The sequence below is a fragment of the Vespula pensylvanica genome, chromosome 1, assembly GCF_014466175.1.
Source record: "Vespula pensylvanica isolate Volc-1 chromosome 1, ASM1446617v1, whole genome shotgun sequence".
Classification (NCBI taxonomy): Eukaryota; Metazoa; Arthropoda; class Insecta; order Hymenoptera; family Vespidae; genus Vespula; species Vespula pensylvanica.
In genome coordinates this window covers 4,109,114-4,133,540 of record NC_057685.1, presented here as the reverse complement: position 1 = coordinate 4,133,540, position 24,427 = coordinate 4,109,114, and the positions used below count along the sequence as shown (strand labels likewise).

The 24,427-nt window shown below is 28.5% G+C and overlaps 5 protein-coding genes across 11 annotated transcripts in view; 3 read left to right on the top strand and 2 right to left on the bottom strand.

The window, feature by feature from the left end:
- LOC122630720 (mucin-5AC) overlaps window positions 1-10,353 on the bottom strand; it is a 53,777-nt gene extending 43,424 nt beyond the window's left edge. The window contains exons 1-2 of the transcript XR_006327552.1: window positions 9,929-10,353; window positions 5,090-5,223 (exon numbers count right to left, since the gene is read on the bottom strand). The gene's annotated coding sequence lies outside the window, so the exon portion shown is untranslated. Of the gene's footprint in view, window positions 5,224-9,928 lie in introns of the transcript that reaches the window.
- Window positions 520-9,933, top strand: LOC122630795 (adenylate kinase isoenzyme 5). 2 transcript variants are annotated; one of them, XM_043815710.1, is made up of 11 exons: window positions 520-1,394; window positions 4,552-4,719; window positions 4,795-4,905; window positions 5,052-5,194; window positions 5,634-5,816; window positions 5,901-6,023; window positions 6,116-6,278; window positions 6,363-6,631; window positions 6,709-6,873; window positions 6,966-7,287; window positions 7,448-9,933. In XM_043815710.1, exons 1-11 carry the CDS (start codon window positions 1,340-1,342, stop codon window positions 7,720-7,722), a joined length of 1,977 nt encoding a protein of 658 aa, XP_043671645.1. In that variant the 5' UTR covers window positions 520-1,339; the 3' UTR covers window positions 7,723-9,933. The 2 variants fall into 2 exon arrangements, with proteins under 2 accessions (XP_043671645.1, XP_043671655.1); XM_043815720.1 differs by lacking the exon at window positions 4,795-4,905.
- Window positions 10,354-10,498: 145 nt separating the features above from the next.
- LOC122630898 (protein CutA homolog) lies at window positions 10,499-11,751 on the top strand. The gene is made up of 6 exons (XM_043815938.1): window positions 10,499-10,760; window positions 10,859-10,918; window positions 11,033-11,078; window positions 11,164-11,213; window positions 11,278-11,320; window positions 11,456-11,751. Exons 1-6 carry the CDS (start codon window positions 10,606-10,608, stop codon window positions 11,540-11,542), a joined length of 441 nt encoding a protein of 146 aa, XP_043671873.1. The 5' UTR covers window positions 10,499-10,605; the 3' UTR covers window positions 11,543-11,751.
- Window positions 11,752-12,429: 678 nt separating this feature from the next.
- On the bottom strand, window positions 12,430-15,774 carry LOC122630778 (E3 ubiquitin-protein ligase UHRF1-like). Its single transcript, XM_043815669.1, has 8 exons — window positions 15,470-15,774; window positions 14,539-15,158; window positions 14,101-14,452; window positions 13,837-14,019; window positions 13,576-13,732; window positions 13,288-13,486; window positions 12,744-13,157; window positions 12,430-12,671 (listed from the first exon to the last, which is right to left on the bottom strand). Exons 1-8 carry the CDS (start codon window positions 15,551-15,553, stop codon window positions 12,452-12,454), a joined length of 2,229 nt encoding a protein of 742 aa, XP_043671604.1. The 5' UTR covers window positions 15,554-15,774; the 3' UTR covers window positions 12,430-12,451.
- A 590-nt stretch (window positions 15,775-16,364) lies between these two features.
- LOC122630801 (CTD small phosphatase-like protein 2) lies at window positions 16,365-22,952 on the top strand. Of its 6 annotated transcripts, none has more exons than XM_043815753.1 (9): window positions 16,365-16,731; window positions 17,592-17,853; window positions 17,999-18,233; window positions 18,616-18,756; window positions 18,866-19,109; window positions 19,176-19,744; window positions 19,821-20,177; window positions 20,261-20,356; window positions 20,446-22,952. In XM_043815753.1, the coding sequence occupies exons 3-9, from the start codon at window positions 18,021-18,023 to the stop codon at window positions 20,509-20,511; spliced, it is 1,686 nt and encodes a 561-aa protein (XP_043671688.1). In that variant the 5' UTR covers window positions 16,365-16,731; window positions 17,592-17,853; window positions 17,999-18,020; the 3' UTR covers window positions 20,512-22,952. The 6 variants fall into 6 exon arrangements, with proteins under 6 accessions (XP_043671688.1, XP_043671679.1, XP_043671669.1 ...); XM_043815744.1 differs by lacking the exon at window positions 17,592-17,853 and having other exon boundaries at window positions 16,367-16,547; window positions 16,614-16,731; XM_043815759.1 differs by lacking the exon at window positions 16,365-16,731 and adding an exon at window positions 16,747-17,429.
- The last annotated feature ends 1,475 nt before the right edge of the window (window positions 22,953-24,427 follow it).

The following is a 24,427-nucleotide window of genomic DNA, read 5'->3' as shown; positions in this document are numbered from 1 at the left end:
CGCAGTGAGCTTTGTTCGAGAATAGTCGCATGCCGACGGCAGGGGAACTTGACATTGAACCTGCACACGCACGCGTGCCTAACTATACTGAGAAACAGACACACACACGTGTACATATACATACACATAAAAACAGAGACAGACAAAGAAAGAAAAAAGACCAAGAGAAATACAGACGTTTAGAATGGGGATGCTCAAATACACACGAACACTCTGAAAACTCCGTCCATTAACGTAAGCATATGTAGAGTATGTGTGTAAGTATGTACACACACGTATACACAAGAGGGTAGGGTGAATACGATGAGAGCTTGCAAGCGCTTGCGCGGTGTCCATGACTACGACGCGAAGTGGCTTGCGACGACCTCTATTTGTACCGATGTAAAGTCGTGTTATGGTATCGTCACAGTACTCGTTGAGAGAAAAGCTCTAGTGTGTGTAGTAATTTGCTCTCGGTCATACTCGAAGCTCGGACATCAAGAAGAACGTTGAATATTTCTTAGCCTTTTCTCCACGATCCACATGGTTTTTTCCTAAAATCAAAGTAGACCATTGGAAGCTCGGTGTTTTTTTAAAGCACGACTGACGTTCAGGGTCACGGATAACACATACACGATTTCTACCTATACCCAGTGGAAGAACGTGACGCAAAATCAAGCTGATTAAGGTTCTTTTGCAGAAAAAAAAAACAAAGTTTAAAAAATTTCTTTCTTTCTTCATTTATCCATCCTTCTTATATTATATTACGGGTTTGGAGAGTGTCATCGATCGAGATCAAGAAGAAGCTTTTGATCTTAATAAAATTCTAATCACTATTTTTAAATTAGTGATCCACGACGAAGACCAATCAAGAAAGATACGATGAACTTATTTCGAATTTAAAGGAAATTTGTTTTGAAATCTACTACATGTGGATAGTACTGATCTTAAGTTACGTCCTGAGAAGCTTACTGAAGAAATTTCGTCAAATCGACTCAAAGTGTAGAAGAAATTTACGAATAGAGACGCCACCTTCTTACGGACGTTTGTTCGTTGGTGGGAAAATTAAATTTCACGGTTGATTCAAGGAAATGTGTCGTTTTCTTTTTATTTTTGGATAATTATTCTAATGTTATAAAAAAAATGCCCACGAAATAATGATGAAAAAGTAGTGAAAAAAGTTGAAAGGGTTCTATCAACTGTTTCTTCTTCAAAGGAACCTAATGACTTTGGCTATTTCTAATGTGAGAATCGTAAGATTCGTGAACGTTCAGTGTTTCGATTTTTTTAAAAAATTCTCCACGTGTTGGAAGTATTTATTAACGAAGAGTGATCGCGTGTGCTGCAAGCATGTGAGTAAATGGCCGTGGAAGGATTAGTCGAACGACCTACTATGGGCATCTGCCTGGACACTGGTCAGTATTGTCACAACCTATATTTCAATCATTTTTATCTTATCAGCTCGTTTACATGCATCTACAAGAAATCTATTTTTCCAAAATGTTTACATTTTACAATTCTTTCATCGATTATTTTTCATCGATTAGTACGTACGTTTTCAAATTTGCAATTATCTCGTATCTTCTTCCCAAGGAAACAGGAAGTTGCATATTGGAAATAAAAGATGCAACACAATATGTGACCCATGGTTGCACTTGACATTACATTTTTACTTTATGAACGCTCACCACGTATCAACGAGAGTCTAACCTTCGACTTTTTAATTCCTGCATATATATTTTTAATTTCACTAATGCGAATACTACTACGATTACTTTCTTTTTTTTTTTTTCCCCCATAGAAATGATAATTAAGGAAATGTTTCATTTGATATGCTCTCGATTAAAATTTCTTTAAACAAAAAAAAATATACTGTCTGAAAATGTAAATCTGAAAATATTTCGGCATCTTCGAACAAAATAATTTATCTCGAAGATCTCTTTGTTCACATAAAATCAAATATTTTTTCTGCTATTTTTCTTTTCTTATTTTTTTTCATTTTCAATATAATAAATTGTACATTCTTCATTTTATTTTCTAAGACGGTTATACGATGAAGAGAAAGTTCCACAGGTATGAGTCACCTAAAGGAATCAATATTGCAACTGGCCGAGTAACTTCCCTCCACGACACTTCTCATTAAAACATTGTCGCAACTGGTAAACACAAACATATCCATTTATGTCAGACAAAAATTGAGATATAAATTTCGCTGAAAACTTGACTTTCATGATTATCAATATCGAAATAATCAAACTTATAATCTAATTAATATTATCATAATTAATTGTTAATATCTTTTAAAATAATAGAAAATATTAGGTCAATCGTGTGTCAAGGTAATATCAAAGAAAACAGACCTTCCTAAGACCGTAAAGAAAATACCTAAACATTTTCTAATAAAACATACGTGTGACATAAAAATAGAGAGATAGAAAGTGAGAGAGAAGAGAGAGAGGGAAAGAGAGTGAACAATCAAGCAAAAAATTTTCATTAAAGCGATCGAGTCAACGACTTGAAAAAAAATTAATCAATCATCGATCTTAATCTAAATTGTTGTTCAGCTTTCTACATTCGTACGGTCTAAGAAAAGAGTAACGAGACTAAGTCACATAAACTAATCAATATTCTAACCATGATTTATTAAAGAAGACGATGACGTTAGATATTTCAATTTCCTTATGTGCTTTTCTAATATTATGACATTTACGTAATATTTCTTAAAACGTAGGATAAAAACGAGAAATAATTACAACGATTAGGTATATCATAACGATATCATAATGTATCTTTATCGTTATTATTTTTTATATGATTATGATCATATCATAAAACATCATAATTATAATCAAATTAATAACATGAATTGTGATTATAAAATTATCCATATTAAGGTGTTATTAATTAAGATTATATAAAAAGATAAAAATTAAAAAAAAAAAGACCACACAAAAACAGAAGTTAAAGAGAAAAAAATCGTGTAGCTGTAAGTATTGAATTTTCTATACTTCTAGGAAAATTATCTATGACCACTATAGTGTGAAAGATAGTAGGTACACGTTACAACTATAAATCGTTATTACCATATACATAAAATATGATACGAGGGTAATAACATCTAACGTAAAGAATCCGATCGTGTATTCAATGTCGGATCTTTCGATAACGAAATTGAAGATGAAAAATATCGATATCAATAACAAAAGTCTGTCACGTGATTCCACGCATCAGAATGTTTTATACTGCATTTTTGTTATTTTCTTTCCTCTTGACTTACAAATGAAATTATAGAAGTCGAATGAGCTCATAGAGGATTGGCCCAAATTTCCTAGATATGACCATTCCTAGATGTTCTAACTAATGTTAAAAGTCGATTACTCTTTTTCGAGATTTTTCAGGCTAATTTTTTCCAGATTGAAAAAATTACAAACCTAGAAACTTTTTTACCAAAAGATCTCAAAAAAAAGAATAATTGATTTTTTGTAATCACTTAAGGACTTTTGTCCATCCTATACTTTCTATTGACTGGAAAAGAATATCTAATATTTTAGTCATTTTTAAGCGTCACATTTATGAAACACTTGCAATCATTACATATTATAATTGTTAATTTCATTTTTTGCTTATATACCAATATAAAAATCAACGATTATTGCATATATTCGTACGAAAAGATTGATGAAACGTATCATATAGAAACGAAATTACTTTTTATAGAAAAGTTCAAAAGTTCACATAAAGATTGATTTCCTTTATTTATGAATTAAATAAGTTCGTATATGAATTAATGCGTATAACATGAATAGTCGTTTTCAATATTTCATGAAGGCACGAGTTACGTGGTCAATTTCAAAGAGTTTATTAAAACACAAGAATGTACTGACTTTAAGAATTTTTTATTCATTTAACAGCGAATATTGAAAAATTTATGTAACTTTTTGTAAAAAGAAATTTTTCAATGGATATTAGATTCTATCATATTTTTTTATCGTTCTTGATATCCTTGAAAAGGATGCACGTTACCTTGAAGTTTTAATACGTCATACAATGTTTAATATCGATCATTCACGCATATGATGCATTTGATCTATAAGTTTACTCGCTTAATTTACCGATAAAAATGAAAAAATGTATGTAAGCCATTTCATATTTCATAAGTAGATCAGTTTAATTGGTAATTTATTATTTAATTAAACTATCACTTTTTCTTTTCTATATTCATTCTTTTGTATACGTACACGTATATGCATGTAAACGACGATCAAGACGATAATTTGAAACATTTATTGTTATACTTTTAACACTTCATTCATATATAATATCATCTATGTATGTGAACGTTTTGATAAAAATTACATTCATAAAATATTTTATGATTATATCAACAAATTATTTTAATAATAATATCTATGTCTATTTCTTTTATGAATCTATTTCTATACAAAAAATAATGTTTCGAAAACGTCGTTCATAAAAAAGTTGAAATATTGCGTACATTAGAAAAATGCAAATTAACATTAAAAATAAAGTTATTCTACGATTTATTATCGTTCGATGGCGATGATTTTGCAGAGCAACAAAATGGATCGCAGGTGTTCGAGGATCCCGATGCTCGAAGTACAGGAAGATGGCGAGGAGAAACTGGTTTGTTGGCGACCCCGCCTGATGGACGTTTCACGAAGCAAAACGTGGGTCCTGTTAAGTTCGAAATGCCGAAGGTTCCGGTCATTTTTGTACTCGGTTAGTTTCGCGAATTATTTATCATTTTGTATTTAAACAACGTATCGATAAAAAAATCGATCGTTTGTTTATCAGGCGGTCCGGGTAGTGGTAAGGTGACACACTGCGATAATCTAATGCAAGAGAGGAAGGGAATAACACATATCAACATGATGGACCTTCTTCAACAATATGCGCTTGGAAACGGTGAATGAAATTTACCGATTAGAAATAAACGATAAAGATTTTTTAATGAATATTTCGAACAGACGTTCTCTTATAAATTTTTATTCAAAGCTAGTTGTCCCTTTCTAATTCATTTTTCTTTGTTCGTTAACTCCTCTCGATCACAGATATGCAAGATTTCGGTCAACTCAGCAGTAAAACCGTATCGGAAGTTCTCATGCTCGAAATGAAAATGTCTCCAGAGGCCAAAGTTTTTCTCGTCAGTGGATATCCCCGAAATATGCGGGACGTAGTCGAATACGCCGAAAAGGTAAAGTGTCTTTTCTTTTTGTTAATGATCTAAAAAAATAATAGATAGAAATAAATAATTTAATAGAGCTTAAAGATTATTGCTTTAGTATCTAACTTTCGATAGTAATATTTATTCTATAACTTTCCTTACGTATTGACGTATTGACTCAACTTATGGTTCTACTATAAACCACTGTAATATATTCAAATAAGGACTTTACTGATCATTGAACTATCTTATAGTAGACTAATTACCATTTAAGTGAGAACCTAACACTTGTTTGAAAGTCGAGCTCAGCAAGTACTACTTAAAATGATCAATCGCGTGATGTTATAAAGACTTCCTTTCTCGTAATTTCTTTGTCTTTCCTTTCATTCGTTAAAGAAGATCATTTACATTTCCTTCATTGTAATACACATTACGAATTATTATATCAGCAGGATAATTAAATTCACAGATAAAAATCGTTAACGGTGTGATCCTTGTCTCATGGAGACAGGAAGTCCTCGAAAGACAAATTGATTTTGGAGCTCAACTCGGTCACGTAATTATCGGATTAGCAAGGATGGAATTACACAATTTCTATAAAAACGTTATGCCCGTTGTGGAATACTTCGATCAAAGTGGAATGTTGTATGAGGTAGGAAGATAAATAGGATAAATAAATCTGATTATTTTCGATAAAGTCGAACGATTTTCTTTTTTTTTTTTTCTTGATTTAAAGGTAAACGGAGAACGAAATCCCAATGAAGTTTTTATTGATTTCCGAGAAGCTGTTATGAAAATTTTAGGATTACCGACTACAGATGAGGAAGAAAAGAAAATGGCTCAATCGTTAGAGGCAGAAGTAAGTGTACAAATAATTGAAATAAATGATCAAATATGAAATATATTGAGAAGTACATTAATTAAATAAATTTCGTGATACGATTTAAAAAGGTAAAGGTAGAAAGGAGAGAAGAACCAATTTCTAGAACATCAACGCCAAAAGATCATGTGGTTGTAGTCGAAATGACTGAACCACCTATTAAAACAGATACGAAAGCATCTAAAACCGCGGTGAAACCTCGGAAAGGATTACCAGTTTTTATATGGGTAATAGGTAAGAATACCTAATGGATTAATTTTATTTAAAGAAAACATAATCTTTGTTAATACTTCAACAAATTTTTTTTCATTTTTTAAGGTGGACCAGGTAGCAATAAAGCCGTACTGTGCAGTCATGCGGTTCAAAGTATGCCAGGATGGGTCCATGTCAGTATCGGAGGATTGTTAAGAGGAATGGCATCAACAAACACGACTGTTAGCGAGGCAATAGTAGCTGGTGAAATGGTATCGCAAGATGTTGTGATGCCATTGGTTGAACAACAGGTTCTTTTGAATCGTGACACAGATGGTATAATCATTGATGGATATCCGAGAGATTTGAACCAAGTTCAAGAATTTGAGAATAAAGTAAAATTCTTTATAAAATTTATTAATTATTTGATTCTACGAGTCAAATAATTCACTATTCAAATGATTTATTTCAGTTTGGACAGGAACCACCGTTAGTATTATTAGATTGTTCGAAGCTTCAACTTGGTAAAGGAAGACTAGACGACAGTGTATCAGCTTTCAGGAAAAGATTGGAACTCTTCCGAGAAATGTCATTGCCAATGTTGAAAACATTGGATAATGAAAACCGATTAGTAATCGTATGTGTAATGATATAAAAATATCCAACGCGATAACAATTCAATGTGATAATATTCTTAATAAAGATGTTCTTCAATCTTTTTTTTTTTAGATTGACGGTGACACAGACATACCAAGTGTAAAAGAGGATTTCTCGCAAGCTTTGTTTCAACTGATGCGACGTGCTCGACGAAAAGAGGAAGATAATCCACGTGGACCAGAATCGCCAAAGTCGCAAGAATATGGGGACGATACAGACCCAAACTTACCAGTTCCCGATGACATCAATGAAACCCAGGGACAGACAGAAGAGCAGAGACGTGGTCATAATATAGCGAATGGTTTCGCTAGGCATATGGTTAACAACGGTGTATCTGATCAAGTGAGCAAGACGATAGATAAAGTGGAAAACTTAAATGGCGTCGTAGTTCAAGGTCAGATTACAGTGTCGAGACGAAACTTTTCATACGTTTGTTATAATTATAAAAAGATTTTCTAACTTAGTAAAAATGAAGGACAACGAATATATACATACATAAACATATAGTGTAAAGTATATTTAACTTGTTTACGTTAAATATTATACTTTCTTAGGTGTCACCAACATGACGAATGGCGTACTCAACAATGCAAAGAAGATGACTCAAAATGGTGGGATCCAACAAAATGGTGGAATCCGACAAAATGGAATAACCAATGGAACGACGCATATGTTACAAAATGGTGTGGCGCACTTAGCAAACGGAATAATTCCAGGTAATAATAAGGTAGCGCCCAGTATACAGAATTACTTACCTAACAATATGAAAGATCCTTTGAGAAAAATGTACAACGAGGTGGAAGGATACCAAGAAAATCTCCATATATAACGTTACGAAGAATACGCGAAAAATATCGCCTAATTCCTAATGTAATAAATAAATCTTTCTTTATATGTGTGTGTGTGTATATATATATGTGTGCATACACACACACACACACACACACTTATCCGGTATTCGCATAAAATCACAAAGAAATTATCAAGAATTAAAATCCTATCGTGTACGTGCCTTATAAGAAAGATTTATAGATAAAGTAATGCTATTTGATGCATTAGTACGTGGCTTTTTATACGCACTGATAATCTGTAAATAAGATTTAAATGAAGATAAATCCTCAGAAAAAAAAAGAAAAATGTCTATATTAACAATTCTTGCATGATTAATTATATGCAAAGATCGTCATAGTCTCATTTATATTAAAGTAAATGAAAAAACATATATATCTACATACAATATTAATTATTTATGATTTTACATAATAACGTTAAATCTCATAAAATTGTAATATGTTTTAATTATCTTTTTATAGATTATCATTTTGCGATTTTTCTATGCACTTTAAATGAAATAATTCCATATATTTATTAATATTATCTCGTATACTTATCTTCGTATCGCACTTTTTATGAAAATATTTTCGTCAATCAATAACAGTTACACAGTCGAATAATCTTTATATCTTAGCGCGATTATTCGTGAGCGGTGATAAAAATAATAAAAGAACCATAAGCTATAAGTATAGTGATTATGATAATATACATTATAAAACGAAAATTGATATATTAACGATAAATATACGTCCTATTTACGACTTTCTTTTAATATAGTCGTAAGATTGAGTTAACTATGCGAAGGTACAATAATAGTTTCCTAAATATAATTGCATATCACATAGATATTATTTTTTCGTAAAAGACACGTGTGACTGGTATCCCCAAGTGTGTCAAATTACTCGTATACAAAAGTACATAATTTGTTTAAAAAAACAGAAAAAGAAAAAAATAAAAGAATATTATAAATAGAAAAAAGTTAATAAACATATATTAAATAAGAATGAATGCGTAGATATATTATAAAATATTAATAAAATTATGAAATATATAAACAAATCGATAAAAAAATAAAAGAACTCTATTTTGAATGATCGATTTACATATCTACACACATACACACATACACACGTTTTACGAAATGTTAATTTATCGATGTCGACTTCTTATATGAATTTCTTATAAACGAAGATCGGCATTATTTTTTATATACCTCAGAAAGTCTATGTATTAATGAATGACCATATGAATCGAATTTCCGAATGATAACTTTTCAACTTTTCAAATGAATCATATTACGGCTGTATATAGAAATAATGATAATAATAATAATAATAATAATAATAATAATAATAATAATAATAATAATAATAATAAAACGATAAACTAACAATAAGAATATACGATCTTCTATACGAACGTAATAAATCTCTTAAAGTGTCGATTCGATTTATCATATAATTCGTATCCGCAGGCGGATTTCTGTAATCGACATTTATATATAAACGGTGTTTTGAGCAATAATGATCTATAACAATCAGTAATAATGAGAAAGTAATCTAAACGAATGAAAGATTATGAATAAAGTACAGAAAACATCTTTTTTAAATTGGCACTAAAATCAAGTCATAAGTTCGTTCTAGTTTTTGTATTTGTTAATATTACGATATATGATATTCGTCTATGATAAAAAATATTTCAATATATTGCGAATATATATTGCGAATGAATATTATGTCAATGACAAATTAAGAAAAAAATCTAAAGAAAAAAATAATATCCTCGTATATGTTAGACAGTATTAATAAAGTGACGAACGATTATGTTATATGCGGGTCTATACATATTATGTACGAGTTTACATAAATTACGTACGAGTAAATTATATACGAGCCTATACATATTATATACGAATCTAAACATATTACGTACGAGTTTATATATTATGTAAAGTTAAAATATTTGCAAATTTATCTATCTTTTACGGTCCATTATTTTTCTCCTTTTACGTATTTTTACATGAATATTTTTACATCTATCTAATGAACTTATATAGTCCATGTACTAACGAAAAATCTTTTTAATATTTGCTAATAGCATACAGATCATATTATTAATATTTTGGACAAGTAGAAAGAAAATTGTGTTTAGTTGAATGTTGAATGTACTTATTCATTAGCATGCAATAAACATGTACGTACGAACACCGCCATATACTAGATCTTCCTTTCTCACTTCTGAATAGGTTTTAATCCGAATGATATTTTCTTCTTCCTGATATTCCATACTCAAAGCTGTTTATCACCTTGTCTTATAATAGTTCACACCACAATAAGTCGAAATGTAACTTTTATACAAGTTTATACACCGATACAATAGACACATAGTGGGGATAATGTTTCCCTATTGTGTTTATAAGTTCATATTTTGTCCATACCTGTCGCTGAAATCGCATACATTACGAGCAAAAAATGTGAACAGTCTTAATAAATCATAAATGATATCAGTTTTCTAACGTCAATTTTTTTTTCATTATAACAATCATTGTAAATGAATGCTTAGAATCAACCAATTTATTCTTTTTGCAATTACATTTAAATTCTAATTAAAATTCAGATTCAATAAATTAATCTTTTATCAATTTAGAATATTATCATTTTCATATTCTAATAATTCAAATTGTTTACGGCATGTCGGGTAATTTCTTATACTCTTTTCCTACGCTTTCATTGGTTGTCGAGATCCTCACTCCTATTGGTTAAAAATGGCAAATTGATTAATATTAACCAATTAGAACTTCTTCCGAAAATCTTCTAAATTTATTGTGTTTAATAACCTCTGTAGATCTGTACTATTACTATTTACGAAAGCAGTTCGAATGGACGGTAAGTCTGCGTTGACATTATTGATGATTTTTGGTCTTTTAAGAAACATTCGTGTTCATGGTACTCGAACAATGAGTAATTTTACGGGAATACATTCTGTCGCTTATGTTACCGTTCCTGACAATACAGTAGCGAAACAATTGGCACAGTAAGTTATAAGTTCTATAAAATTTGAAGCTAGCTTTATGTTTATCCTACGAATAATTATAATAAAATTAACAAATTTTTTTTTTTCTATATCTGCAGTGGATTAGTAAAGAATAAACTGGCTGCTTGTGTTAATATTATTCCTCAAATTACTTCAGTGTAAGCATTTTTTAATATCTTAATAAGATAGAATATCTATTTATATACATTAGAATATATATTTTGTATCTAAGAAAATTATTTATTAAATTTTTATTGATTAATTATACATAGGTATGAATGGGAAAATGAAATAAATGAGGATTCTGAACTTTTATTGGTAAGAATAATAAAAGTGATTATCTATATAACAAAATTATTGTTGAGAAAGAACAATTTATCATGTTTATTTAATTATTACATAGATGATAAAAACAAGGACAGATACAGTAGATGTGTTAACAGAATATGTTAAGTAAGTCAATAATATAACACCTAGTTTAGCATCAGAAAAATAAATTAATCTTTCTTTTATTTAGGAGTCATCATCCTTATAAAGTATGTGAAGTAATTACCTTGCCTGTAAGTAAAACATCTAATTTTATTTTATTCATTATTTGTTTTACTTTACATAAATAAATATTCTACTATTCTATATTTTTGTAAAATAAAATATGAATTTATTAACATATCATTTAAATTAAAAATTTAATTTAGATACAAAATGGTAATGAACAATATCTAAAGTGGATCAGTGAAATAGTACCTCCTGTGGATAAACGAAAAGAAAAAGACAATATATAATCATTTTACCTATTTAATAATAAAATAATATAATATTATTATATATGAAATTATAAGAAATGATAAATATATAAATAAATAAAATTATTATTATAAAAATAATGTAATACAATAAAGAATATTTGAATATGGAATGATTCCTGCAATATATAACAATCTAAGTTTGATTGTTAAATATTTTATATTGTAATAAAACATTATTAGAACTATTTGATCAATGCTGATGATAATCATATTATCCACTCTATGAGTATGCTTATATATATCAAACAGAAGATATCAATATAACAAAAACAAACAGCTACAATGTCAATTGATTATCCTCTTATATTAATAACAATTATCTTATAAATAATATAAATGTAAATTCGTTTTAATTTAATTTCACTATCAATCATTTAATTAAATGGTATTAGAAATAAATCGTAAATGAAACTTTTCTAGAATCCCATTTTATTGTTATGCTAAATAGTTTCAACTTTTTTAGTTCTACAAGGCACACACACATATTTTTATCTAATTTATATCCAATGAAGTTAATTCAATAATTATTTTACAAGAATTGATTTTGAATTAAATCAGTGACACCTTTATAATGATTGTGTGATGCCAAATATATAATTGATCATGTTTTGAAAATAATTATAAAAATATTTGCTTTGTCAAAACCTTTCCATTCTTTGCAGCATGTGTAATTATATTTTTAACATGATATATATAACTACCTTAATAATGTATAACCAATTCTACTAACAATATAATAATAATTTTGTCCTAATATCTCTTTAGATAAGACTTTTTGCTTTGGATCCACATGATACATTATATTCTATGGTATATAAAAGCAATAAGTTTAATTATTTGTATCTGTGGCTTATATGCTTCATTATATTTTTTATACTTATGATGCTATCTGCCAACATTGTAACCTGGGTAAAGCATTAATAATGCAGAAGCAAGAGACTCATTGACATCCATTTTATAATCCTTCTCCATATTATGACGACATGATGGACAATTATGAACTCCAGATGAAAAACTTCGTTTTAGACAAGTAAGGCAAATATTATGAGCACAAGGTGTAGTTATAGGATTATTAACAACTTCTAAACAACAAACACAAGTAAATCTGTAAAAAAAAAAGTGTTTATCATATACTTAATTAACTGTTTTAATTTCTACAAAGACTTATATTACAAACCTCTCCGAAACTCGTTGTAAAAAAGCAGCTTTTCCATTTGATAAAGCTAAACGACATTCGTCCCAAATTTTTGCATTAGCAGTATCTTCATCTATGAATTTTATAAGTTCACTGTCCAATTTAAAAATTTCACGTTTTTGTTTTTTTCTGGTTTGTACAGTCTCTTTAGAGCTTGGTAATTCTTCATTTTGCAATTCGATAACACGTTTTTTATTTGGCTGATTTTTTTTCATTGCTTCTAAATAACCATCAGGATATAATGGTTTTAAACCAAGTGCATTTATCCTTGCTTGACCTTCTCGAGTCCATGGAGCAGGAGCAGGATCATCCCTGCGTAATAGGTATCTCCATACGCGAAAACCACTTTTACCCGTATCTGGATAATATTTTACCACCTTATATATACCATCATATCTATTTTCAAAATAATAGATATATAATATTAGCATTCATATAAATGATTTGTATATTTAATATTTATGAATTTATATATCATAAAATATAAGTGAGAAGAAACGAGAAAAGGATTTAATATCATACATACCTGTTACCTTCCTTTGGTGCATATTTGCTATGTTTTGCAAGTTTAAAATTGCGTACAACTCTTACAGGGATTCCACCTCTCCAATCCTCAGCTGTGGCTCCATTTACTGGATCAAGTTTAGCATTACAATTTACTGCTAAAGCTTTATTCATCCTTGTTAATGTTTGATCACAACTTTGTTCAGCAGTCCTTTTATTTCCTGTAGTCACCATAGAAAATAATAGAAAATGCATATACATGTATAAATCATCAAATATATGGAATAAAATTTATAGAACATTTTTATACCAGATAAATCTCTGCCTCCAGAACCAGTATACATAAATTCATCTCCATTATCAATATCGTCTTCATAACCCCCAGATAAGACAATGGAGTATGCACAATCAGTTTCACGACCATGTATTCCAGCTATATGTGGCCTATGTACACCGACTTCAGAAACCTTTAATAAAAAGATTAGAACATTACAATATGCACATTACAATACGTATGTATATATATATATATATATATGTATATATATATAAGGTTGTGTAATATATGAACCTGCACTCTGTATATCCAACATGTACCAACTTCTACACCTGGTATAGGACCTCGATGATTTGGTGGAACTATACTACACTCTTTTGTTCTACCTACACAAGCCATTCCTTTTCCCCAATCCCTTTTATTGCTATTTTCATTAGTATTAGTTTTCTTCTTAGACTGCTTTAATTTATCCCCTGCCTTGAAAACATTAAATATTTTTACATTAAGATATTGTTTTATTTTTAAAATAAATTAATATATAAAAGAACAATCACCTACTTTAACAATTTCATTTTCATCATTTTTACATTCAGGACAATACCAATAATCCTCTTCTGGGATTGATGTTAAAGGTGGATTTAAACAACGTAAATGATATGCAAAATTACATTCATCGCAGAGCAGTAGGTTATGTTCATCTTCTTTACCACCACAAACTCTGCATCCACATTCTTTACATTCTTCATTAGGATCATCCATACAGTTAGTACAAGAAGCTGCAACTCGTCTTCGTGTACCATTACTTATATAGTTCTCTTCCTCTGGTGTTCTTTCAGACAAAAGTTTTGGAGGTTCTATGTCATATATTCCATCTTTGGGATTTATTTTATGACCTTCAAGTTGATTATCTCTATATATACAAAGATATATATATTAATATAAATATCTAAATATATTAGAGATACAATTTATAAATAAACATAATTGAGAGATTACCTGCCAATATATAAAGTTCCAGTCAACTCTTGTAATTTTCTTTTCTTTTCAATTTTTGATATTGTAAAATCATACCAAAGTCCTATCTCTTTGGGCTCATCAACATTATGATTTACCATTACTTTTTGACCTATTTGCAAATCCTCAATAGGTATAAGTCTTCTAGCACGAGGTCTAATAGATGCTTCAGGTACATTAAATGGAGGTGCATGATTATCAAATTCCCATTGCATATTATAAATAATTTTTTCTTCTTGTTTAAATATTTTTTTTATAATTGCTTCAAACCAAGCTCCATGCACTTGATCAAGACAGTCAACAGCATCTCCAGTTTTATAATATAAACTTTCTGCTTCTTCTAAATTTGGTTCTTCAATAACCTCTACTTCAGTATTTTCTTTGACTTTATTACTATTGTTCTTATTATTACTATTTTCATTATCTTTATTATCTTTATCTTTATTATCTATATTATCTAGTTTAACTTTTACCATTAATTGTATAACATCATTTAAATTAATACTATAATCATATAATTTATAACCATTTTCTAATTGTTTGCCACGGAAGAACAGCCGTTGCATATCAACTTCTATTGATAATTCCTTTTCTATTTCACGCTAAAAATATAAAAATTACTTTTATATATAATGATCCTTTTAATTTTAGAATTATATATACATATATATTAAAAAATTAATGTATAGAGCAAACTACAAAAGTAGCTTATAACAATATAAACAAATTGTTGAACAAAATTAAAAGAAATATAAATTATTACTCATAATAGTTTTATATTAAAAAGAGTTAATATAATAAGAGAGAAGAATTTTCTTAAGACTGTATACTGGAGCATTAAATTATTAAACTCAAAATATTTATAAAATTCTGAAAACTTTTTCATTTATTATAACAACTTTAAAAATCATACCTTAAAATCTTCAACTTCAGTTAACTTAGAAATTGTTAATATTGCCTCCTGTTTACCATCCATTGTTCTTACTTTTACATACATCTTGATAAGTATATGTGATATAACGATTATTTTAATTTACTTGTCCAAACAGATAGATTTAACAGATCAATTTTCACGTGTTTTAACTCCAATGAGGTAGGCCCTACTCTTATAAGCAGAACAATGATCATATCTCGATGGATCACTACTGTCAGCAGGATCACCACTTGTTGGCGTCTGGTACAACTAGATTTGGCGGGAAATCTTCATTGCAGTGCATGGCGGGAAGATCACGTGATGAAATTATGTTTAGTTTGGTAGAAAAAGGCGCATTTTCATCACAAAATATAATGAAAATTAAAGCAGTCTTCAAAATATTCAAGTAAACACAATCTATATAACTTAAAACATCCAAAATATTAATTCATGCATATGTCAATTTTAATCGAATCTCTAAAATTGTGTAAGGATATTTATTCATCATGTATCATATAGCTCTCATATATTTATATTTAACCACACTTGTACATAAATATATATGTCATTAAGAAATTAAATTAATAATCTGAGAAACGTTAATGCGCATGTGCGATAATATTCTCATAATATTAAACATAGAAATAGAACGATATTGACTCATTAAATACCTCTGAATATATAATTCTTAAAAATATTTCTTAGCAGATTAAAAATATGTTATCATATTTATTGAAATATTAAAATGTAAATAATTATCAAATATTTTATCTGAATGTAATAAAAAATGGCTAATTACAGTAGCAACCTATAGTAGAATATTAAAGAAAAGTATAATCATATATTATATATCATCTTTCGCAAACATCTCAAGAAAATGGCCGCTACTACGCATCATTCTAGAACAACGTCAGCGTGAAGTATCCGGCAGATGGCGCATTATTAACCGGAACAACATAGTTTCGAATTCGACGTAAGAAAAACGATATAAACGATAATTATCAGAGTTTAATTATTCAAAAGAAAATAATTATCGAAGATAAATCAGTGAAATTTTCGTGTTACGCGTCGATAAATTGTTAAAGCGCGTACTACATTTGACCAATGAGTATTTTCGAGCGATGCTGTAGCCATGTTTGTTTAGTTTCGAGGGGATGAAAAGTGAACACGAACGAAGCTTTTGAATGGGACTCGCGCAAGGGTGGATACATCGTTGATTCGCCGACGTTTGACGTGTGCGTCCTGATGAATTAAAGGATATGGTAAGCAGTGGTACATTTGAAATCTGTTTTGTGTAACTCCCCAAGGTCGAGAGATTTTCGCGGGAAATTTTTGGGTGATAGTGTCGTTTTGGGTACCGCCGCTACCGCCGACGCCGCTGCCGCGGCGCAGTATTGCACTTTCAAACTTTCGATCGATTCGTATGTAGCCAAGAAGAGTTCGTTAGGGGCGATGACCGACAGAAATGTCTTCTTTATCGTATATTCTTTCGATTCGTTTATCAAACGGGAATTTCTAGGTGCGAAAATGCATTGATTGTCTTGCTAAAACTGACAGAACGCAACCTTGCATCACACCGCATATAAATCGATATATGCCTTCGCCTGAATATGTACTTACTTTAACTCTGTGTCAACGTACACATTTGAATGTATGTATGTATACACACACATTATATATATGTATAAGTGTGTGCATACGCGCGACAAAATTCCAGAGATCTTGGACGCTTCTTTTTTCGAACAATCGAACTCGTTTCCCGCGCAATTTCTAATCAGTACGAACATACAAATAAACGAAAAGTAGAAAGTGTCAATAATTGCATTCGATAAACTAAAACACCTTATTCATCGAATCTTTCTCGAACCGCGTTCCTCCGTTAAAGCCCGGTCTACCGGTGATTATTTTATATCTTTTAGACTCTGGCAGCTCGACGAATTTCTACAAACTTTGACAAACAGTAAGATGATTAATTAAAATAATGAACGAAAATATAATTACTTTCTATTTTCATCGTATCTTAATATTGAAGTAATTAATCGGAAATTATGTGTAATTCATACATTTTCTATTTAGAATAATTATTTTTTGTAAGTAAGAACTTTTTGTATTTTGTGTACAGTGCTCAAGTGTATTATCAAGTTTTAAAAGAAGTTATCAAAATGTATATTTAACATTCATAAGAAGAACTTCATGGATGGTTAACAAAACATAACTATTATCCAGAATGTTCTTGCTTGAGGCATTCTCTTTACTGATGTATAAAGCTGTTTGCTAAAGATAGCATACTCCTGAATCAGTAATCGTACATGCAACCAGATGAATATTTTTAGTCAAAGCTTGTTTGCTGATTTGGTGCATGAATTAGATTTATAAAAAGCAGAGTAAGGATAACTGCTTGAACTTAGTTAATATTTCATAATTATTGATAACTGTAATATATAAAACATAAGAAATATAATTATTAATGATTTTATTACAAATTATTTTCCAAGTATACTATATACTAAATTGTATTGTTTATTTTAGGACATTTAATTTTTCTTTTGAAATGTGGTTAAGAAGTGAACATGTGAGTAGAAGACTGCGCGGCCGTTTATACATAAGCGGTGTGTCAGGAAGTAAGATATCTACTGGCAGAGTGCAAGCAGCATCTGCAAGGAAGGTACCATTCATCTCTAGCAGTAATCACCGCATAAATACATTACGTAAATGCAGCAGATTAACTCGGTGGAGACATAGATCTCCAAATTTTTTAAAAGAGGTAAGTATGAAATTATTATATAAAATATTAATTTAGCTTAACATATGTGTAGTCACTTCACAATCTATAAATTAAAGTATCAATTCTTAATGTTTATCATTACCATTTTAAACACATTGTTATTTTCATGTGTTTATCATAAATGATCTTTGCAGGTCATTTATTCTTCACTATTTATTAACTCACAATTACTAACTAACCAACACTTAATGGTTAATGATTAATGAGTGACTGACAGATAGACAAGAATGTTAAGTAATTAAAAACATTCTTTCGCTGAAACAATAAAGAAAAACAAATTACTTAAAACTACAATTGAAGCCGTTTGGTTAATACGCGGACTAATAATCAGTATTCTCAAACAAGATTATTATCTTCGTAGGCTTGTAAAGAAAATGTTTTACATTTTGCCAAATCTTCGCCTAGTAGACGTGAGAGGGGCCCTCGTAGAAGAAAATGTATAAAACGATCCATGGTTACATCAACTCCTCTACATCGCACTACACAAAAGGATATTATTCTTGTAAGTTACAATGGGGAAGACGTTTTTTATGATTTCTTTCTAATTCAGGTGATATTATTTTTTTTTTCCAACTACCTTCATTGATAGTATGATATATGTTTTTTCACAGCCATTGAAAGAAACCGTAGAATCTAAAATTTCAGAAGAATCCAAGGAAAACTGGAATATAGCTATTTTGTCACTTTATTCATCAAGTTTAAATACTGATTTGTTTTGTACACCAACACCATCACAAGAATTTAAATTTTCAACTGCAGGAACATCATCATTGACTGATCTAATGCCTCCAGCATCTTTAGGATCTCATTTAGACCTTACATGTTTTCTTGATGACGAAGGCAATAGAAATACAGGTATGATGAGTAGAAATTTATATTATATCTTATTTTTAATTCTCAATAATATTATTTATATTGCAGATATTCTGTCATTGCATTACTCCGCGCTTTGTTTACCAAATGAAATATCTGAAGAAAATCATAGCTTAATGCACTCAACATCAATGTATAGCACTCGCAGTACATATTCATCTGAAAAATATTTTGGAAGTGGAAAGTATCCATTTATCAATAATAATGAGAACAATAGTAGTATATCAAAAAGCCAGTATACCATTGAAAATGATTCATCCAAATTTGAAGGAACTGTGGATTATTCCACTCCCAAATATAATACTTCTACAAGTGTATATGATATAGATGCCCATCATCCTTCTGATACAAATGGTAATATTAATATGAAATATGATGCTGAAGATATCGATAGTGAATATCATGATGCCGAGTATATGGAAGTTGGTAGTGAAGAGATAGTAGAAACTTGTGATGTCGAAAATATGGTTACTCAAGTACAAGAGGAATGGGAGCCATTTGATCCATATGTCTTTATCAAACATTTACCACCTTTGACTCCAGCAATGAGAGCCAGATGTCCGGCTTTACCTCTTAAAACACGAAGTAGTCCAGAATTTAGTTTAGTATTAGATTTGGTACGTATTATCTTAGAGATAACCGATTGCCAGATTTATAGTAATAATAAAAATAACAATAATTTTTTTATCACAGGATGAAACTCTCGTACATTGTAGTTTACAAGAATTATCTGATGCAGCATTTCAATTTCCAGTAGTTTTTCAAGATATAACATACACAGTGTTTGTTAGAACGCGACCATTTTTTCGTGAATTTTTAGAACATGTATCATCGTTATATGAAGTAATACTCTTTACCGCTAGTAAACGAGTTTATGCAAACAAATTAATGAATCTTTTGGATCCAACAAGAAAATTAATTAAATATCGCTTATTCAGAGAACATTGTGTATGTGTTAATGGGAATTATATTAAAGATTTGTCTATACTTGGAAGAGATTTATCTAAAACTGTGATCATTGATAATAGCCCACAAGCATTCGGATATCAGGTAGGTTTTATTTTTTCTAGCATTATCTTCAAATTCATATAAATTCAATTTTTGTTTTTTCTTTTTTTTTTTTTTTTGTACAGTTAGAAAATGGCATCCCTATAGAAAGCTGGTTTGCTGACCGTTCAGATAACGAATTAATGAAATTATTACCATTTTTAGAAAATTTAGTTAATTGGGTATGTTGTATTTTATCTATATTATTATGAATATAAATGTATTATGATACTTAATAATTATAAAAAATAAAATTATATCTTTTTTATAGGGTGGAGATGTTAGACCACACATTAGAGAACAATTTCGATTGTTCAGTTTTTTACCACCAGATTAATTAAGGTACCATATTAAAATTTAGTACTGACTGAAATATAGGATCAAAAAAAGAATTCTATTATCAGTCTTCAGACGTGCGTGAAAGCGTGTGTGCAATGTGTATATCCGTGGTGAAAAATGCAAACGATTATTCTATACACGTATAACACATTATACGTGTATCGTTATTATACTCAATGCAATGTCTTAAGAGAGTGTGCCTGAAGAGTAGAACTAAATTCATAGACCTAAAAGGTCTAAAAACATTATTTGTTGTTTAAAGGATAATTGTTTCTCTAATGGAAGGAACACTTTACAAAAAATTTATTGATATTTCACTAATTATCTTTATGCATAAATATAACAAATATTAGTGAATTACATTCAACAGTTTCATGCAACCTTAAGAGATAGTTCATGCTTTCCAATTCCGTAATGGAATCACTTTCGATCGTCTACCGTTATATAGTAATACAAATATAACATAAACTTAAGAATATCTTCGAAGATTTCATGTTGCACGAGATTAAAAATTAATCGATTTTGACAATTAATTTCGACAATTAATTTCTTTATATATCAAATCTGTGTCTTAATAAGTCAGTGATATCACATAACAACATTAGCATTACTGATTACAATCTTATGTAATGCAAGTTTACAAAGTTAAAGTTTTTATTTCATATATTTTGTTTTAATTTCATCAGTTGAATATGTCTAACAATACCATAAATAATATTTAACACTTCATCTATATAATATTTTCCTGAAATGATATCTGATTTTTTTGTATAATTTACCAATTTCCTATATATTTGCATTATTTATAAAAATTAGTTCCTCTCGGTAATAATATTCCATAAGAATAGTTTTTATACATAATATATTTTATTAAAATTTAACTAATTTCTGGACATATGAATTTTCTTTTTCAAAGAATATGCATTTCTTTTTATTATTTTTACATTATAAAATATATTTCCCTATATACGAAAAATATGGTGTAATACTGTTACATCTGTTTGTTTTGTTCATTACTTGTTATCCTAGGAAATCACATAATTTATCAAAGTTAGTAATGAGCACTAATTATACAGAGAAAATTCGAAATTATATTTATGAACATGGGGGAAAAGAGAATATGTAGTTATCAAATGCTCTTTTTTTTTCAAAGTAAAAAAATAGTATAAATAAATTTCAACAATCAAAATAAGCAATATTATATTTTACTAGTTTTGAATATTATTATTATTGTTCTAATAATATGCCAACTTCTCTTTTCTCCTTCATTCCTGTTTGAATTAATAGCATTACAACAATAAATAGTGTCATTTATTTTTAACATATATATATATATATATATACTTTTCATAGTAAATATGAAAACATTTGTTTAGAAGCATATAAATATACACAAATAAATCTCCAAACTTTTTCTGACTTCCAAGTATACAATTATACTTCTTTTCTTTGCATTTAAAACTTATAAGTATATATAAGTATATACTTCTAATTAAAGTAGTTGCACATGAATTTGCAGTACATATGCAAAAAGGTGGAGGAAAAATTATAGAGTACAATATTCAGAGACGAATGATGAGCTATCAAATATGTGTACCTTAAGTACAAAATGTTAATTATACTAAAAATATTTGGCAGTAGTTGTTTAAAGATGAGAGTAATTCATATTCACAAATTTAGTAAAAGCTTCTATGGGAACATTTTGAAATAGTTTTACTATAAATGTATTTTATTAAGCTTAAGTCATTATGGAAATCATTGTTATTTCAATATGAGAAAAATATAAACTTGGAGACGATTTGCTTATAAATATATAGAAAAATGACATACTCATCATAGTTATGTGAAAAATATGATCTCAGCCCTGATATCTTAATGAAATGAAAATCTTTCGTTGATTACATTGTTACAATAAAGTATTATAGCCTGAAGATTGTTTGAATACATTATGTATAAGAATATATTAGTAATTATATAATTATATATATGTGTGTGTGTAATATAATTATATAATTATACATGATAGATAAATACAGGTTTATAAAATCATATGTAATTTATAATCTGTATCAAAAAAAATTAACTAAGATAATACATAACATTATAACAAGAATTGTATTATCTTGGAAATTTTTATGATTTCCACAAAAAAACCACACGCACATGGTTGGCATCAAATTTTAAATTGCAATAAATTTTAAATCATGTTATTATAACATATGCTTACCATATGCATGTATTAACATCTCATATACATTAAAGTTTGTATATTCTTTTATTATCAATTGTTGCATATTTTTTGAGTTATTCTATACAAACATGTATACCAATATTAACTACCTGTAAAACAATACATTCAACCAGTAATGTTAGAAAATAATTGTGAGAATCTTTAATGCTAATGCATAATAAAATTTTAGAAAATGTCATACTCAAATATTCATGATATATGAGTTAATTTTTACAGAACCTTGATTTTTTTAAATATACTATATCTTATTTATATATATATATTTTATTCCTTATCCAGAATAAAGAATGGTATGTATTAGGATTGTTTACTATCCTATGTGTTTACAAGAATTTCTCTTAAAAATTTTTTTGGTCAACTCAGTTCAATTTTGATAAACAAACAATCATTCGGAAGAAAAAAAATAAACATACAAGATTAGCTTTAATGAATTTGGAGAAAGTATTTCCTTTACATAAAACATGTTTAAAAAAAGATTACTTTTAAATGTAATTTTCACGCAAAAGAATCATTTTTTAATATACTAAAAAGATAAATTTAGGTATTTATCTATTATCTTTCGAATGATCTCTTAATCATCAAAATCGAATATGAATTTCAAAGAATTAAGTTTTTGCGTAAATTTTGTTTTTAGCCATTTTCATTGTAAATACGAAGGCGCAGTAGTGCCTCTTAGCATACGTGTCAAACAATCGAAACTCTTTCCCCAACTAAGCATCTACACGACATGAACGAGTATTGTTTTATATGTATTTGTGTAACTGACTTCTCGTGGAAGGATTCAAAAATACACATTTTTTTAAGTACATCTCTTTTTTAATAACATTTAAAACATTTTGTTTATACGTTCATATAGATACATGATAAGAACAGTTTACATCAATAAAGGTTAATACGTCATAACAATAGATATGTTAAATAAATATTTACATAAAAAGGAATGGAACAAATTTGTAAAATCTTGTGATATAACAAGATAAAAATACACATTATTCATATTACACAAACAATATGGTGGATTAATCTAAATAGCTTCAATATTATTCATTGTGCTAGACCAATCATACAATTATTATTCCAGAAATTAATAATAATATATGTAACATTAACTATAAATAGATATTTTCATTATATTGTTATATTAAATGTCATTATATATCATTGTTATTTTAACATAACTTTTTCTTCATAATATCTGGTTTTAACATATTGGTATATATATATATATATATCTTTGAGAAAATATGAATATATAATGATATATATATATATATATATATATATATATATATATATATATATAATTTGTGCTCAATAAAACATAATTATCTATATAAGAATAACAGAAGCGCTGGACACAAGAAACATGTATCTAATCATTAATAAATGTTAATTATTATACATGTTCACTACACAGGTAAGTGACACAAATATTAAATATACATAATGTTTATTTAAAAAATATTTTCAAAATGAAAACTCCATAAAAAATTAATAAAATCAAGTATGAGATACAAATATTTCAACTTCGCAGATAAATATTATTCTAAGATATTAATTATATTGTTTCATTGAATAATTATTTATTAATAATGTTATTTCAAATTCTTTTATCTTTATCAAATTTTAAAGAAAAAAAAAATCAGTAATATATTATATGTAT

Excerpts from the sequence above, each read along its gene's own strand:
- LOC122630795 (XM_043815710.1), top strand. The coding sequence starts at position 1,340 with ATGGCCGTGGAAGGATTAGTCGAACGACCTACTATGGGCATCTGCCTG. Across the intron at positions 1,395-4,551 it reads GGGCATCTGCCTGGACACTG|AGCAACAAAATGGATCGCAG; the intron begins GTCAGTATTGTC and ends ATGATTTTGCAG. Across the intron at positions 6,024-6,115 it reads CTCAATCGTTAGAGGCAGAA|GTAAAGGTAGAAAGGAGAGA; the intron begins GTAAGTGTACAA and ends CGATTTAAAAAG.
- LOC122630898 (XM_043815938.1), top strand. The coding sequence starts at position 10,606 with ATGGACGGTAAGTCTGCGTTGACATTATTGATGATTTTTGGTCTTTTA. Across the intron at positions 10,761-10,858 it reads GTAGCGAAACAATTGGCACA|TGGATTAGTAAAGAATAAAC; the intron begins GTAAGTTATAAG and ends CTATATCTGCAG. Across the intron at positions 11,321-11,455 it reads GTGAAGTAATTACCTTGCCT|ATACAAAATGGTAATGAACA; the intron begins GTAAGTAAAACA and ends AATTTAATTTAG.
- LOC122630778 (XM_043815669.1), bottom strand. The coding sequence starts at position 15,553 with ATGTATGTAAAAGTAAGAACAATGGATGGTAAACAGGAGGCAATATTA. Across the intron at positions 14,453-14,538 it reads GGAACTTTATATATTGGCAG|AGATAATCAACTTGAAGGTC; the intron begins GTAATCTCTCAA and ends TTGTATATATAG. Across the intron at positions 12,672-12,743 it reads TTACAACGAGTTTCGGAGAG|ATTTACTTGTGTTTGTTGTT; the intron begins GTTTGTAATATA and ends TTTTTTTTACAG.
- LOC122630801 (XM_043815753.1), top strand. The coding sequence starts at position 18,021 with ATGTGGTTAAGAAGTGAACATGTGAGTAGAAGACTGCGCGGCCGTTTA. Across the intron at positions 19,110-19,175 it reads CGAAGGCAATAGAAATACAG|ATATTCTGTCATTGCATTAC; the intron begins GTATGATGAGTA and ends TTTATATTGCAG. Across the intron at positions 19,745-19,820 it reads TTAGTTTAGTATTAGATTTG|GATGAAACTCTCGTACATTG; the intron begins GTACGTATTATC and ends TTTTTATCACAG.